This window comes from Gopherus flavomarginatus, chromosome 21 (assembly GCF_025201925.1).
Source record: "Gopherus flavomarginatus isolate rGopFla2 chromosome 21, rGopFla2.mat.asm, whole genome shotgun sequence".
Lineage (NCBI taxonomy): Eukaryota > Metazoa > Chordata > Testudines > Testudinidae > Gopherus > Gopherus flavomarginatus.
The window spans coordinates 3,800,256-3,815,878 of NC_066637.1; the positions used below are offsets into that span (position 1 = coordinate 3,800,256).

The following is a 15,623-nucleotide window of genomic DNA, read 5'->3' on the forward strand; positions in this document are numbered from 1 at the left end:
TTTACAGGGTATTTTAGATGATGACTATAGCAGGCGCAACCAACTTTTGGGACACCAAAACTTTTCTGTCATCCTCTCCCTTCCCTGCTCTCCCCATCCCAGCCCTGGCCATAACATTTATGCAGTAAGTAATCAAGCTGTGAAATTGGAGAATCAATCTAATTAGGCTCCTATAACATGCCCATCACTGTAGTATCTAACTGACTTAGCTCTGGGGTTGGACCTGGTTTGGATTGGGTCACCTGGGCCAGAAATATTCATATCCCTGACAGTCTGATAGCTAGTCCCAGCCTTGAATCTCTCCAGTCATGGAGACGGTCACAGTCTCCCTTAGTAGCTTGGTTCCATTCCCTGGATTGTGGTTGCACCAATGTAAGTGAACTGGGCAGTAAATCCACCCCAGGCCTATGTCAAGATTTCAGTCCAGCACTGCTCCACTTCAGTTTGAGGGCTATCCAGTTTCTAGCTTCAGAGTGCCAGCTTGGTCAGCAGCTGAGGTCTGGGGTGAACATTGTCTCCTTCCTCCAATAACAACATCCTCCCCAGGACCATGATGGAGAGTTACACCTCCTGTGCCAGAGCTGGGGTCTGATTCTCTATTGCCTGCACCATGTGCAGTCACATACACCTGCGCGAAGAGAGTGCAAAGTGCTGGTGTAAACCATTAGCAAGGCCAGGCAATGGAGAAGCAGGCCCACAATGCTGGACTGGATGGACCCTTCATCTGTTCTGGGTCATCAGGGAATGCAGGGACAAGTTCTGATCTGAAGGAGGAGGGTAGCTTGATTCCTAGGACTCTCTTTTAGTGAGGCTGTGGGAGGCCAAAGACCCTATTAACGGTTCTGCTGGCTTTGGTGAGGGCGATAATGTTTTTAGAGGGGAAGGAAGCAGCAGTCAGTCTGAAATTGTACTTGAGAAAAATACTAATTATCTATCAGTTACCAGCTGGCTGGCGTAGCAAGGGGGCTGAATGTGAGAAAACAGCCGAGATGGACTCCCAGCTCTAGCATGTACAGGCAGCTCCAGGCAACGGAGAGTCCTGACAGCTTCCAACAAGCAGGTAGGTGCCCTGCATGCCCTGTCTTGTACTACTACAGATCCACTCCCTTCCTCCCACCCCAGGAAACAAGCTACCAGAGGGGCCTTCCAAGGCACAGAAAAAAATCTCATTTTCAGGGTCTGGCCCACCTCATGGTCCTCTGCTGACAAAGAGATTGTTATAAAAAACAACCTGGCTCCAAGGTTTTGCATAAAATACAACAATGGCTTTATTTCAAAAGGATTGTGCTAAGAGACAGAAACCACTGATGCTTTGCTAAGAGGCAGGTTTGGTCTGACAATCAGCACACAGGACAGGCACTCTCAGGTCACATGTATCTTCTGCAGGAGATTCCCATGGAGAAGCCCTAAAGAAACATTTTCTGACCCACATAAGCCTTCAATTTGTAACTGAAGCCTTGGTCCCCTTCTCCGTTATTCCCTTTCAGAGATTCATAAATTCACAGATTTTAAGGGCTGAATTACGATTTTGTCTGACCTCCCTCATAGCACAGGCAGGGAACCTTGCCAGTAATTCTTGCGCTGAGCCCATCATTTATGCTTGAGCTAGAGCTTATCTTTAGAAAGATATCCAGCCTCAGCTGGGATGCTTCAAGTGTTGGGGAAACCCAACCTTTGGTAAGTTGTTCTTACGGTTAGTTATTCTCACTGTTAAAGATTTGCACCTTATTTCTAGTCTGAATTGTCTAGCTTCAGCTTCCAAGCACTGGATCGCATTATGCCTTTTAATTCTAGACTAAAGAACCCCATACTACCAGAAAACTTCTCCCACGGAAGTACTTGAAATAGCAGTATGTCAAAGCACACTATGCAACTTTTAGTGTGTGGTACCAGGATCCACATGGCCACTGAGTGCATGGCAAGCTGGTCACTGCAGATTTAAACGCAGACTTGCTGGGCACTATTCCTCTGTGTAGAGATGCTCTCAGTCAAATGCCTTACAGAAGTTTAAGTATATTATGTCAACACAGTTACCTTTATCAACCAAACCTGCGTTCTCATCAAAACACTACATCGAAGACCTATTGACAAGACCTATTTTCCATAAATCCATATTGACTGGTATTCATTACGCTCATCCCTTTTAATTCTTAACCGATTGTATCCCCATATCAGCCTACCCATGATTATGCCCTGGATCATTGTCAGGCTAACTGGCCAACAGGGTCTCTGATCATTCATTGGCTTTTTCTTTTTTCTCTCCAGTCCAGTGCTCCAAGATTTATTAAAAATTAACACTAGTGGTTCAGAGAGCTCTTTGGCCAATTCTTTTAAGGCTCTGGGAACAATTTATATGGTCCTGTTGATTTTAAAATGTTTAACTTTAATAGTTGTTGTTTACAATCCTTCCTAGTACTGATGGAATAGAAAACATTTATTATCTCTATAAGATATGAAAACATCTTGCTTCTTTCTGAATAGAGAACAGAAATATTTGTTGACTACTACTTTCTGCATCATGATTAATAATTTTGCCATCTTTGTTTAGTATCAGAATTATAGCAGACCTAGGATTTCATTTGTTCCTGATATATTTAAAGAAATCTTTCATGCTGTCCTCAACCCCACTGGCCATAGAGTTTTCATTGATACCTTTCACTTTCCTTATCAATTGTCTGCATTTCCTAACTGTTGACTAGTACTTCTTTGGTCAAGACTATCTGCTGTTTGCATATAGCAAGTGAAATAAGACTGTGATCATTTGATTCAATTGTAATCATTTTCTTTGCACAAATACTCATTCTCCAGTCTTGTATCCAGTGGGGAAATAAAGCATGCAGTCTAGTGGAGATAAAACAGACCTGGAAAATAATCTCTTTCTTTTAACAGAAAATACAAAATTACAAAATTCAGACACTTTGTCAATCAGACAATGGTGCAGTCTGGGATGAATTTCGCTTCCAATCCAGCATGACCAGTATTTGTTTAAAGAGAAGACTTTATAATGGTCACTGCAGAGTCACATGGGAACTTATGCTCCCTCCAGCAACACAGCTGATGTTTAGAACCAAGCCCCTGCCACAATTTTGACTGTCCAAAATACAGGGAAATGATAGGCCTGATTCTGATCTCTCACAGGTTTTACATGTAACTAAACAAACTTTAGTGGAGTTACTCCAAATTGACTTACAGTGGAGTATATGAGAGCAGAATAAGATTTTATTTATCTCGCACATTCATTCCACATATTCATTCTTTCACTGTGGTATCAAAGTACCTACAACTTCCTGGAGGCTAATTTTCAAATGTGTATTTGAGCCATGTGGACTTACATGCTTCGTTCAGGTGTTAAAGCTGATTTGGGCACTTGAATGCATGGCTGGGGATGATAATTTGGGGTTCCAAACATGAAAACTAGCCTCTCGTGTTAGTCATTTCCTCCACCCAGCACAGATCAGCTTCATTCCAAGTGTAAGGATACAATAAACCAGGGTTGCAGCCAACACAGTGTGCTATGCTGAAGGTCTGGGACTTTCATTCTAAGCGCAATTCTACTGAATCTGAATGAAATGCAAGCAGTTTCCATGGTGCTTCCCGTGCAATAAGAATATTCTGATTTACATCATTTGTCCTGCGTTAGTGCAAGGTCCTGGGAAGATCCCAGCTTCTTGAGCAGGGCTCTGTAATAACTGTAGAACTGAATATCTCGCAAAAGAATCCACCCTAGCTTTTATGTGGAGCCCAGTGCATGACGGCAGAGAACTCTGGTAGTATAAACAGTGCTGTGTGGATGCCCAAACAGCGGAGACATCATCAATGAAGCTGAACGTGCCCAGATCTCTAGTGATAGAGAACACGATCACCAGTCCCAGAAACAGAGTTTCCACTAACCTGGGACACAATAGTCAGCAACAAAGTTGATATCAATAGAAAAATGGCACGGAAACAGAACGAGGGATGTGATGCAGTCAGTGGCTGCGCGCCGTATGGGACGAGCCCAAAGCACTTGTTTCTGTGCTGCTCTATCCTTAACTGTTCCTGCTGCTAGTGTGACCAGACAGCAAGTTTGAAAAATCGGGATGGGGGTGGGGTAACAGGAGCCTATATAAGAAAAAGACCCAAAATCAGGACACTCCCTATAAAATCGAGCCATCTGGTCACCGTAGCTGCTGCTATTGTGGGAATGATGTGGCATTGAGTATATATACAGTGTGTGTATTCCAGGCACAAATCCTATGATAAGTGAGCATTTGAGAGCAGGAAAAGGGCATTTTCCTAATGGTTCATTCAACTGTGATAAGTGGGTGCTCCTTCAGCAGGTGTTTTCCCTTGATTCACATGTACTGAACAGCTCCTGTGTGTATTAATGTCAGGAGTATTGTAAGAATCCAGGAGGGCATTCTCTGATATCCGGGATCCGTCCCTGTCCCAGTGAATCCAGCTGGCTAGCACAGGCTGCACCATCTCTGATTTTCATTGTCTTTCAAGAGTTTGTAGCTGATACACTCCGCTTGCAACACTGATGGGAAATACCAGACCAAGTAGGCTACTGAATCCACCTGGGAAATGCTGAGTTCATTTTCTTTGCTGTTTGCCGCCAGGCTGATTATTAGTATCTCACCCGCACTGTCAGGGGATGGGATGTCAAACTGCAGGGCTCACAATTGAAGCAGCCCTGCCTTTTGTATCTGACCAAACCATGCTCGATGACCACCATGCTACCCCCGATCCATGGGGTGGCTCCCAGCTCACGGGAGTGACCAAGGAGGGAGGAATCTCAGAGATGAGCCCCATCACAGTAGCCTATATTTGTTTTCCATTTGGCATCCCTTCCTTTTGAACATCCCCATCAAAGAACCAGGGTTTGGGCAGAAATTCCATCTTTCATCCAAATCTGGCCCTACCGATTTACCTAGGTTCTTATCTGGCTCCTATCACAGTCCTGAGTCCCTCTGCTACCTGCGCAATTCCTACTAACCTTCACACTTCACTGAGGAAGCTTTCCCCCCAAGGGAAGAGGAACAAGCTAGGGTTGTTTCTTACCCTCAAGGCCTAGTGTTAATCCCAGACCTAACCCAGAGAGATATCCTGTTGTTAATCTATACTTCACAGACCCAGAGAGGGGCAGGGGATACCCTGCCATCCAGACACCCTGTCCTCTTAACTAGAATGCTGGCCAAGAACAGATTCCCCATAAATTGTTTTGGCGGGCTCCTCGGCTCAGTGGAGCTATGCTATTTACACCAGAGCATCTGGCCCTTTACGCCAAGCCATGAAGTAAGCGATGATCCCTTGAAAACCAGCTTTATTTTTGGTTTGCTTTAGAAGCTCTGTTGCTGTCTTAGAGCAGCTGCTGAAGACTGAGTGGTCAGTGCAACGCTGTACGGATTTACTTTGCGTTTGCTTTATTTTACACCACAATGGCTCCTTATTCTTTGCCGATACCAGGACCCACATATTTTGGCGTAGAATTGCCAGGAGATCATTCAGGAGAGAGCTCGTTGTGTGCTGAGGGCTGCCAGTGCTACGGGCACTGGGTTGGGAGTTCCCTACATCAGTGCTGTGCTGGGCATGCTTAGAATTCAGCAGTCCCCTTCATCTCTCTTGCCTGCTCACCTGGGAGCCCCGCAGAGGTGACCCCTCACTGCTCTCCCTATTCATTTTCATGGAGCAGCTTGGCTGTCTAGAATTACAAAACAAACTGCTGGGAGACAGCTGTTATAAATCACCTTTTTAACCCCTTCTCCGCCACGCTCCTGCTAGGCAATATTCTGTATGCACTTTCCATTCCCACACGCAACAGCTAGAGGGGTGGCACGTACTGGACTGACAGGAACAGAATAGGAGCTGCAGCTATTTGGGGTTTCAACGCTCTTAGCCTATACATTTAGCAGCCAGAAGATTACTTTTTGTCCATCATTAAAAGGCCTTTCACAGTAATTAATCACATTGGCTTCCAAAAAAACGTCATTATCACACGTAGGGCTGATACATGTTGCTCATGATCTGCTCTGCTGGTTTGGTAGCACGGTCAAACCATAACCCTTCAGGAAACCACTTTGCTCCCTTTCTATGTCATCTGTCTCACCTCAGTCTTTATACCCTGGCAGGCATTCCCCCAGGGAAAGGAATTCTGTCTATAAGATGCCTCTATTTTCCCAGGCGTTTCTTGGTGGGTGGGATCTGAGTGGGTGCTTTAGTTGCACTGGGAGTTTTTCTGTGAATACATTGTTTCCAGAGAAAGGTCTAGGACAGAAATGTTTTAAAAATAAATAAGTGTAAATTTTTTTTTCTTTATGGGCCATGTTTATGCAAAAGCCCCTATGACATGAATTTAGGACCTAACCGCTGATGAGAAAAACAGCACCCTTCTTCTCTCAGTAATTTCCATGTCTCTTGTTCTGCTGAGATGACGCTTTTCATAGACCTCAGTGCTGTGAAAGCCATCTCTTTGACAGAGCTGAGCGGCTGGCTTTTGGGGTACTTGTAGGGATGAATCTATGCAACTGTGTTATCTACTGTCTGCCCTGTTCATTTTTCTTATTGTGTGATGTTGCTGAATGATATTTTTGTGGCTGCAAGTTTATTTCTCATCAGGGCTCCTAGAGCGTGAATAATTCATTTGCTATTACAAATCAACAGAAATAAAAAAATATGAAAAATTTAGGGTTCTACTGTGTCTGGAAATAAATCCTGAAAATAAACCCAACTATTTCCCAAAGTTTTGCTTGTCAAGCTTGAGTTGTATTTGCTGCCTCTAAAGGTGGCAGCCAAAATACCCTCTGTTGACTATCGAACAACCATACATTTTGCAGCTGACATTGCAATGTCCGCGGTATATAAACATGCACTGTGTATCCTTCTGTGAAATGATATAGAGACAGTAAAAGGTTTGATGCAGATTCATTGCAAACATTTCTACAGACACACGCGCATCTCTCTACTGAAGTCAAGAAGAACTCATGCAACTTACTGTCCAAGTGGCAGACTTGGCTGTGCTGGATTGCTGGAAAGTCACCTCAAAGTGGTGGGGCCCAGGGTAGTCAGCGTTGGAGGGGATGACAGGAGCTGGGGACATGGCATCAAAGGTAGAGCTGGGCTGCGAGTAGGGAGAATGCGTTGGGACATTGGAGGGGTGCTCAGAGTTGTAAGGGCTGGTGGAAGCTGCTCTGCTGCCGATGCTCTGATCCATGCTGCTGTTCAGCAAATTAAACTGGGACTGGAGGAAGGGAAAAGGGGAGGGGGGGGGGAAAGAAAACACCAGCCAGTTTAGAGACAATGAAATCTCAGCTATACTTCTCCAGGACTTCAGGTGTCCTGTTACAGCCTCCTTAAAGGGCCAGCACACTGGAACGTTAGCTGAAATACCTCCTCTGGGTTAGTTTGTTTTTAAAACAGGTCACCACTTGTGAAAGGAATAAAACCTGATACATTGACATCACCCCCTTTTGTCAGCTTCATCCATAATGGAGGCAGCCAGGTGCCAAGATTCCTGGATTCCCAGTACATTTAACAGTGTAAAACCACCTCTTTCGCTAGCAGGGAAATCATCGCTTAGCTAGGAAGAGACATACATTTGTTGTTTTCTGCTACTCCCCTTATGGGGCTGGCCTATGGACTAGAAAATTATAATAATCTTAGAGCTCACTCTACAGAATCCACCAATACTACAGAACTCCATAGGATTCCTGAACACATGTGATGGAAAGGCTCTCATCCTCTGTTAAGTTCTGGAGATGTTCAGAGGGATTTCTATAGATCCCCGTTAATTCCATCAGGGAACTTTCTGTAAGGGCTCATTCACTTCCATTTCAAATCTCAGAACTTTCAGTTCATGTGGGACTAAACCAACCCCCAAGCCCGAACCAAACACTCCCAAACTTCACACAGGAACCCAGGCCAGGAACGTTGCAAATGGCTCCTATCTTTCTAAAGGGCTGAACCAAACCCCCAGATTCCAGCCACCCTAAGTTTTGTGGGGTTTGAACTCTAGATCTCTTTTGTAGGTTGAGCCCACCTTAGCTGTAGAGAAGCCCCATCCCAGAAGCTCAGCAGTAGCCAGACTTTACACTATTTCATAGAAGAAAGAAAGATCTGTTAGTAAACTGAAAACAAAATAATCAGTTCTGAAGAGAGACTGATGCTGAAGCTTTGAATTTACCTTCCAGCCTTTCTGATTATCTTTCTTCCCAGCGTTTGTTCATTGCCTGAGATGCCTATGTGTAAAAACAGGCATCCCCCAGTCACTACCCATCTACCCTCCCATCGGATCCCACTGTGATGCCTGTGCATAGGTGACTTTATTCCCATAGCAAAGCAGTGAGATGCCACAAGTGCAGGATTGTGCCTTCACTGCAGACTCCATCAGGAGACGGAGCCAGGCTGGAAGAGTGAGAAGAGTCCTTAAAACACATGCATGCCCAGTACTCAGGAACAAAACACTCACGTGTGTGGAGTAAAACACTCCCTGCTCCCCACTTCACTTCAGAAGAGTCAGCTTGAATGAATTACTCTGGTGGCTGGAATGTGAGTACGGAGCCCATGGCTCCAGTCTCCATGCACTCCGTTAGCAATGGTACTACACGCAGCCAGCACAGGGTTTTAAAAGGATCCACTCTGCTGCAAAGAGCGGCCTTCAAGCTATGACCCAAAAAGTGGTTTCATTGTTATCAGCTCTGGGAAGCAAGGCTGGGCTGTGGCAATCTGCTATCTATGCAGATGCACTGTGGAGACATATCGAAGTGATAACAGAGGGAAGTAGGATGGTCTGGTGACCAGGGTACAGGGTTGGAGTCAGGACTCCGGGGCTTGATTCCTGTCCATAAACTAGCTGTGCTGGGCTATGCTGAACATAGACACATCAACAAATAAGCTGCCGTGGGGCCAGCCTGTTAGTTACACGTATCTCACCTGTCACATCTACTTGGTTAGCAATTGTGGCTATGTTCAGTTTATATCATTATCCAAACTACTGGAATGCACCTTATTTCTTCTTTCATTCCCTCCTTTCTCTTCCAGTTTTACTCCTCCTTCGGGCACTTTTCCTTCTTCATTTCCACTCCCAGATTTATTTAATTTTCCTCATTTTTTTCTAGCTGTTCCAAATTCTTCCCATCAGGAAAGTGACACCGATTAGACCAACTCTCCTCATGTGTCTCTTTCCTCCACTTGCCATCACATCGCAGGCTGATTGTGCTTCCTCAGTTAGTCTGACACCACTGACAGCATTTAATGCCAAGAGCCCAGCCGTAGCCCACACAGACGATACTGAGGGGTCGCAGCAGCTCATAAAGAATCATCAAACTCTGACTGTAGTCCCTTTGGAACAACCTGTGGGTGAAACCCACAACCATGATTCTGCTGCCCCAAAGAAACAAAGACCACTCGGGAGCTGTAAGAAATTTAGGAGAAAATAACTTTGAAAAGTCTCTATCTCCTGGTAACTGCGGCGTGCCCAGAACCAGACAGCGACGTGTGTACATGTACACACATGCTGCAAAACACAGCTTCTGGGCTCAGCCCAGGGAAACCTTGGCAGCCAGCCCAATAACAAAGTCAAGGGTAGGCTGGAGCAAAGTTCACCACTGTTCCAAAGCGGGACAGAATGCATTTCCCTGGTGGAGAACGCACCGAGTAGTGATATATTGCATGGACAGCTCTGGGACTTCTAAGCACCAGGGGGAGGCGGACTTCTAAGCACCAGTTTCCCAGCCACTTGGCCTTTGGGCACCTATTGTCTGACCTTTCAAAGTGCTGCGCCTACTGGCGCACCTTTCCTAGGCATCTTGCACCATGTCCTGTCTGCCCTCCATGACACTGGGGCGGAGGGGGGGAAGGATGCAATTGGCTGCTGCATTCAGTTCCATAAGGCCAACCAAATCAAATATATTGGACAAAACAACCCAGACTGGTAGGTGGGACTTTCTGCACAAAGATGCATTTTCTGGCCAGTGGCAAGGCCTCAGCATAGCAGTGAAACAAAGGTGGGGTTTGCTGGAGGTTCATTCGCAGCGGGCACTGTTGTGAATCATCTTTGGGGACTGAACTGGGGACCTCCAGCACCATATCTACCACTTGTTCTAAAGGACTCTAGCTGAAAGCTGTAGTTCAGTCATTCTCTCAATGGACCAGCTGCTAGATGAGGTCCCTTTGTTAAACATGACATTTAATAATCATTTGCTAACAGAAATTACTAAGTGTCTTGCTTAGGGGCACTTTTGAGCTTGTGAAAATGTGGGTCTGATGCTGCTTGTTAAACCAGATGGACACACAGAGATGGACACATGCACACACACATTCTCCCTCTTTGGTAATTAACCTCACTCTTGGCCTGTCATGACCCCATTATGTCAGTGATGCTCACTCCCAGGCCCCAGAGTGACATTTCACTTCTCAGTTTTTGGACTAACTCCCATTGAAGGGACACCACAGACACCAGTTTGCCTCCTGATTTAACTTTCACCTCACATATTATTTTCAAAGCGACTACTGATTGTGGATGCCTGAGTTAAAGGGACCTGATTTTCAGAGGGGGATGCTTGCTTAGCACTTTCTGGAAATCAGGCCCTTTAAGATGTCTCAACGTGAGGACTCAAAATCACTGGTCCCTGTTGAAAATTTTGGACTTAATGACAAACAGAAATTCTTTATCTACCCTGCGCTCATACAAAGCTTTCGGGTCATGTAATCGAGTTTAGCAGGAGAGATCCTTTCCCACTGATTGTCTGAAAAGCAGCTCCCTCTGCTATCTCCCAGAAACATACACTAAAGCCTAAATGATTCTGAATGGGTTAGAGCTGCAAACTGGAGAAATCTAGGTCTGACTGTCCAAAGAACAAGGACCAGGAAATCAGGGCAGAATACAACTGTTACTTCTGCCAATCCAGACCTCCAAATGGGCTTTATGGCTCAGATGTCACCAACCAAACCTCATCACAGCCCTCAGGTGCTCAGAAACTATGCAGAAGGGGCTGTGTCAGTAGATATATCAATAGACCCTGCTCCTGAAGTCAGTGGCAAACTCCTGTTGATTTCACAGGGATGAGAAAGAGGAGAGTTGCACAATATTTCACACCGGAACAGGACAAAGTAGCCTTCTCTTAAATGAGATCTCCTCTTTCTCTGTGTCTGTTAGGAGATGCATGCATGCCTCCATGGGACAGGAAACCCTCAGAATCAGGGAGAAGGTGGATGCACTGGCTCTATTTGTGGGATCACACTGAAAAAGAAAGTAATACTCCTAAATATAAAAATATCAAGGGGGAGGGTGGCTGGGGAAAACACCCCACGCCTGCCCCACCAGCCCACTGGTTAAACCATGGAGCAATCCCCGTCTCACAGCCATTTTTTGTTCCTCTGTCTGATTTTTCATGGACTTAAGGCTGCTTTTCAGTTACAAAGTGCTGTTTGCTTTGGGGCTATAGTGGCATTTCCTCCAAGGCAAATGTTGTAGGAAGTTATGAGACTGACACCCTGGGAAGGTTTGGAATTTTATCTGGTAAAAGTTGCAATTTACTTAGGGACACAGTGGCAAAGTTTGTTCGAGATACTCATAAGAGTAATTAGAGTGCCCTCTGTCCATACAAAGTGGTACTGCCAGACTCTGTAAATGAATGCTTGAGATCTCCAATCTGGAGCAAGCAAATATTCTCCTGCATGGGATGTCTTGAATACTACAATCAGCACCTGAATTACTTGGTGGTGAACTTGGTACATACAGCCCACAGAGCAACTCCATCCCCCCCCGGCTCCCGAAGTCACTAACATACCCGCCGATAAGATGATAGCATTGTTGCAAATAGGGTCTATTTCTCACTTTACACATGCACACCCATATCCATCCGTTCACCCCTTCACACCCACTCATGCACACACCTACCCAGTTTCCCCATTTAGGTTTGTGAGGGTGGATTAACATTGCAATCATCTTTCAGAGGCAGGCTGTACAATTCATTTTACACAAGTGATGTTGTTTTTTAGCAGTTTGCAATAATACAGTCCATGGTTTGGGAGACACTCAAATGCACAGCTTTGATGCAGAGTGAAAATAAGATAATTGGCCAGATTTACCCCGGCTTGTTTTGTATGTACTGGGCCAGGTCCTGCCTTCTTATAAAGCTGGTTTTTGGCATCTGTTCTGAATTTCCCTTGTCAAATATTTCCATTAACAGCTGATGTCTGTGACACTTCTGCGATTACCAAGGGGTCCAGTGTGAATCACTATCACCTCTTCACAGCATGAGAGAGCCTTATCTGTGCCCAAAGGGGAAAATCCTCTCGTGCTCTGCTCCCAGCTCTGCAAGCCCCACTCGCTCCCACTGCAGGCTAGCAATTAGCATGTGCCACCTTGTTACACTCCAGTGCCTAGTCCCTCATCTTCTGGACACCCTCAATGTACACTGATCTGCTGCCTCCATGGAAGCAGTGCACTCCCATCCACCAGCCTCCTCTCAGTTCAGTGCTCTCTTCAGCACAAGGCGCTGGGTCGCGTCCACTGTAAAACCAGACAGAAGTTTATTTAGCACAGCTTAAGATCCAAAATGGATGCAAGTAAAAGGACTGGAACCACCAGGTTACAGTGTTACATTAAATATAAAATGCAGTCGAGAGCCTGTACTTATTAACCAGTTCCCTTCCAATCAAATAAAGTATTTTTCACCTAACAGCACTAGGCCAGTCCAGAGAGGTGGGATCCATTTTTCTTGGGATGCTCACACTGGCAGAATGTCATCTCCCAGGCTGGGCTGGGTCCAGAGATGTTGATTATTCTCACTCTTGACTGAGTTACCTGAAACCCTCCCCATCTCAGGTGACATTTCATCTCCAACAGTTTGAGACCACAGTATTCTACATTTTACATAGCTCTTAAAACCATAGCTGTGCAAACCTCTCACAACAACCATGGCGATCAGCTAGTTCTTAGTTTTCCCCCACTTTGGTGAAGTATCATGAAGCTGGTCAGACATAGGTGTAATGCCTGCCTGGGCATGTTAGGACATGTTTGGGCATGCCTGTGTTACAATGGCACAAGATGGAATTTGTTCTCCTCTATCTGGTAAATCCTATGGCCTTAAATATCATGTAAGTGTAGCAGAACCACTCCGGGGAAAACAATAACTGACCTAATCCTACATCCAAAACTCAGACCAAAATCCAGCCTTTTTCTGAGGTTGAAAAAAACTAACTCCAAAAATGTGAACTTTTTTTTTAAACATTTAGCATATTTTCTGGGATCAGAGCAGAAATACCTCAATTCTCTACCTCAAGCATTGCTCCTCTGGTATTTTCTATTCAGATGCAGTCAGAACATGCTGGAAATCTCACAAATGAAAAAGCCTGCTCTCATGAGATTATCATTTTGATCTGAGAGAAGCTTGATCTACTACATGTAGAAGATTTATTACATTTGGAGAAGCTGAGGACTTTCGCACTCTATGGCTGAACACTCTAGCAAAGTGGCCATGAGACACATTCATTGAATTAAAGCACTCAATTCCTCTGAGATTTGCTCATGAAGAATCTTTACGGAATTTTCCCTCCATTTCCCCTCTGTGATGTTTAATAGAAAGAGTTATAGATTTTTTACCCATTATTCTATAGGCTTTTTCATGTGTTCTCTTATGGCAATATCTCACATATTCTTGTCAACTGTACTAAGACCATGAACAGACAAGAGCATATTTGTAATAACTCCTACCAGCCTTGGGGCCTTGTTCACTTTCACAGGGTCTCTTTTAGGTGAATATAATGATCCAAAATGTGTCTACTGTGGGACTGCAAAGCCTGAGCTAAAAATTTTGGCTGCCTCCTCCCTTTTTTTTGTCTTTTACATGCTTGCACTTTGCAAATTTTTTGGGGGTGGGTGGGTTTTTTTGACGGTTTAAAATTTTTAAAAAGTGAAAACAGAGAATTTGTAGTTAGTGAAATAAAACAATTTCCTACTAGTGTACTCTTTTAATTTTAACAAAATCACAATTACAAACAATTTGGGTTCAACTATACACTGTAATGAAAAACCTTAGTGTCTTCCAGTGTGCCCAGTTTTTCATAAATTAAAATAATTTATCTGAACTGAATTTTTCTGGTTTTTATACTTGCGTAGTCTTTTAATAATTCAGTAACCACGGCACTGACGCGACATGGAGATTGGCACGAATGGCACCTATAGGGCGGCACAGTGCACACAAGTAATCGTGATTCCTGATTTAATTAATCAATAACCGTTACTGGAGGTTTTTTGATCTTCATGTATTAATTTTTTTCCATACATTGGTGGATGGATTTTTCCAAAAAAAAAGAAAGGTGCCCGAAATGCCGCCCCCGCAAATGTGCCACCTCAAGCATGTGCTTGCTTTGCTGGTGCCTAGAGCCGGCCCTGGCAAACCTCCGCCAGATAACATCCTGCACAGGTGTTCCAAGACACCTCTGAGGAAACCACGTCCAGGGAACAGACTACTATTTCAGTCTCCATACATTCACTCCTTTCACCCAGTCCCGGCCAAGTCCGTTTCCTCGACCATCCATCCCTCGGTATTTCTGCTCAGGCAGGCTGCTGATATCTGAACTCAGAACACAGAGGCCACCAAACTGCCCTCAGGCAAATAACTATTGTCACTCACGCCCAGCCGCATCTGGACCTGACCCAGTGATCAAGATGTGAAAATCATCATTTGTCTTTACCCTGACCCACCCAGTCTTCCTTTGCTGAGGCCATTGTGAGCTGTTCTCAAACCAACCCCTTTGCTCTGGGCGGAAGGACTGTCCCTGCTGTCCAGGGCCGGCTCTAGTCATTTAGCTGCCCCAAGCATGGCGGCACGCCGCTGGGGGCGCTCTGCCACTCGCCGGTCCCGTGGCTCCGGTGGACCTCCCGTAGGCGTGCCTGCGGATGTTCCACCGGAGCCGCAGGACCAGCGGACCCTCCGCAGGGATGCCTGCGGGATGTCCACCGGAGCCGCCTGCCTCCCTCCCGGCAATCGGCAGAGAGCCCCCCGCAGCACGCTGCCCCAAGCATGTGCTTGGCGCGCTGGGGCCTGGAGCTGGCCCTGCTGCTGTCACACATCATGGCTCATTTAACATATGCACTTGGAAATGTGCATATGTTAAATGACAAGTTGTTAAATGTATTGTTTTTAAAAGCATGATTTCTCATGACAAACAGGCACAGCTCTTCACACTCCTCCTCCCCCCAAACGAAGTCAGTCTGAAATGCTTGCAACTAACCAGATTTCAGACTCAAGAGACATGTTTTAACTTGGGAGCCTAACCTCACCCAAAGGAAAGTTACTGGTTTACAGCATAATCGCTTAAAAAAAAAAAACTCAACAAGCTTTTCCAAGTAAGACCTCCAGTTCTCCACATCTCCCACAAGATCGTCAGGATTCTGTGACTAACTGGTGGAATGTCAAACAAGATCTAACTTGTGTTTGCAAATACATCTCTCTTCTCCCCTTAAATATGTGTATTAAACCCTCTGTCTGTTTCTCCTGCTGTATAGTTTGCCTAAGATAAATAAGAACCTCATGAACTATCCGTAATTCCAGAAATAACCACAAAAACTTCATCTAAACTGATATCAAAATATATCTGGAAAACAGTCCACAGAGCCCATGATGGCATGTTCAGCC

General features: G+C 45.1%; 1 protein-coding gene across 4 annotated transcripts in view; it reads right to left on the reverse strand.

Moving 5' to 3' along the window:
* TP73 (tumor protein p73) overlaps nt 1-15,623 on the reverse strand; it is a 72,141-nt gene that overhangs the window by 29,868 nt on the left and 26,650 nt on the right. For all 4 annotated transcript variants that reach the window (XM_050931690.1, XM_050931689.1, XM_050931691.1 and 1 more), the window contains one exon: nt 6,974-7,219. In XM_050931690.1, the coding sequence (XP_050787647.1) occupies nt 6,974-7,219 (246 nt within the window). The remainder of the gene's footprint in view (nt 1-6,973; nt 7,220-15,623) is intronic.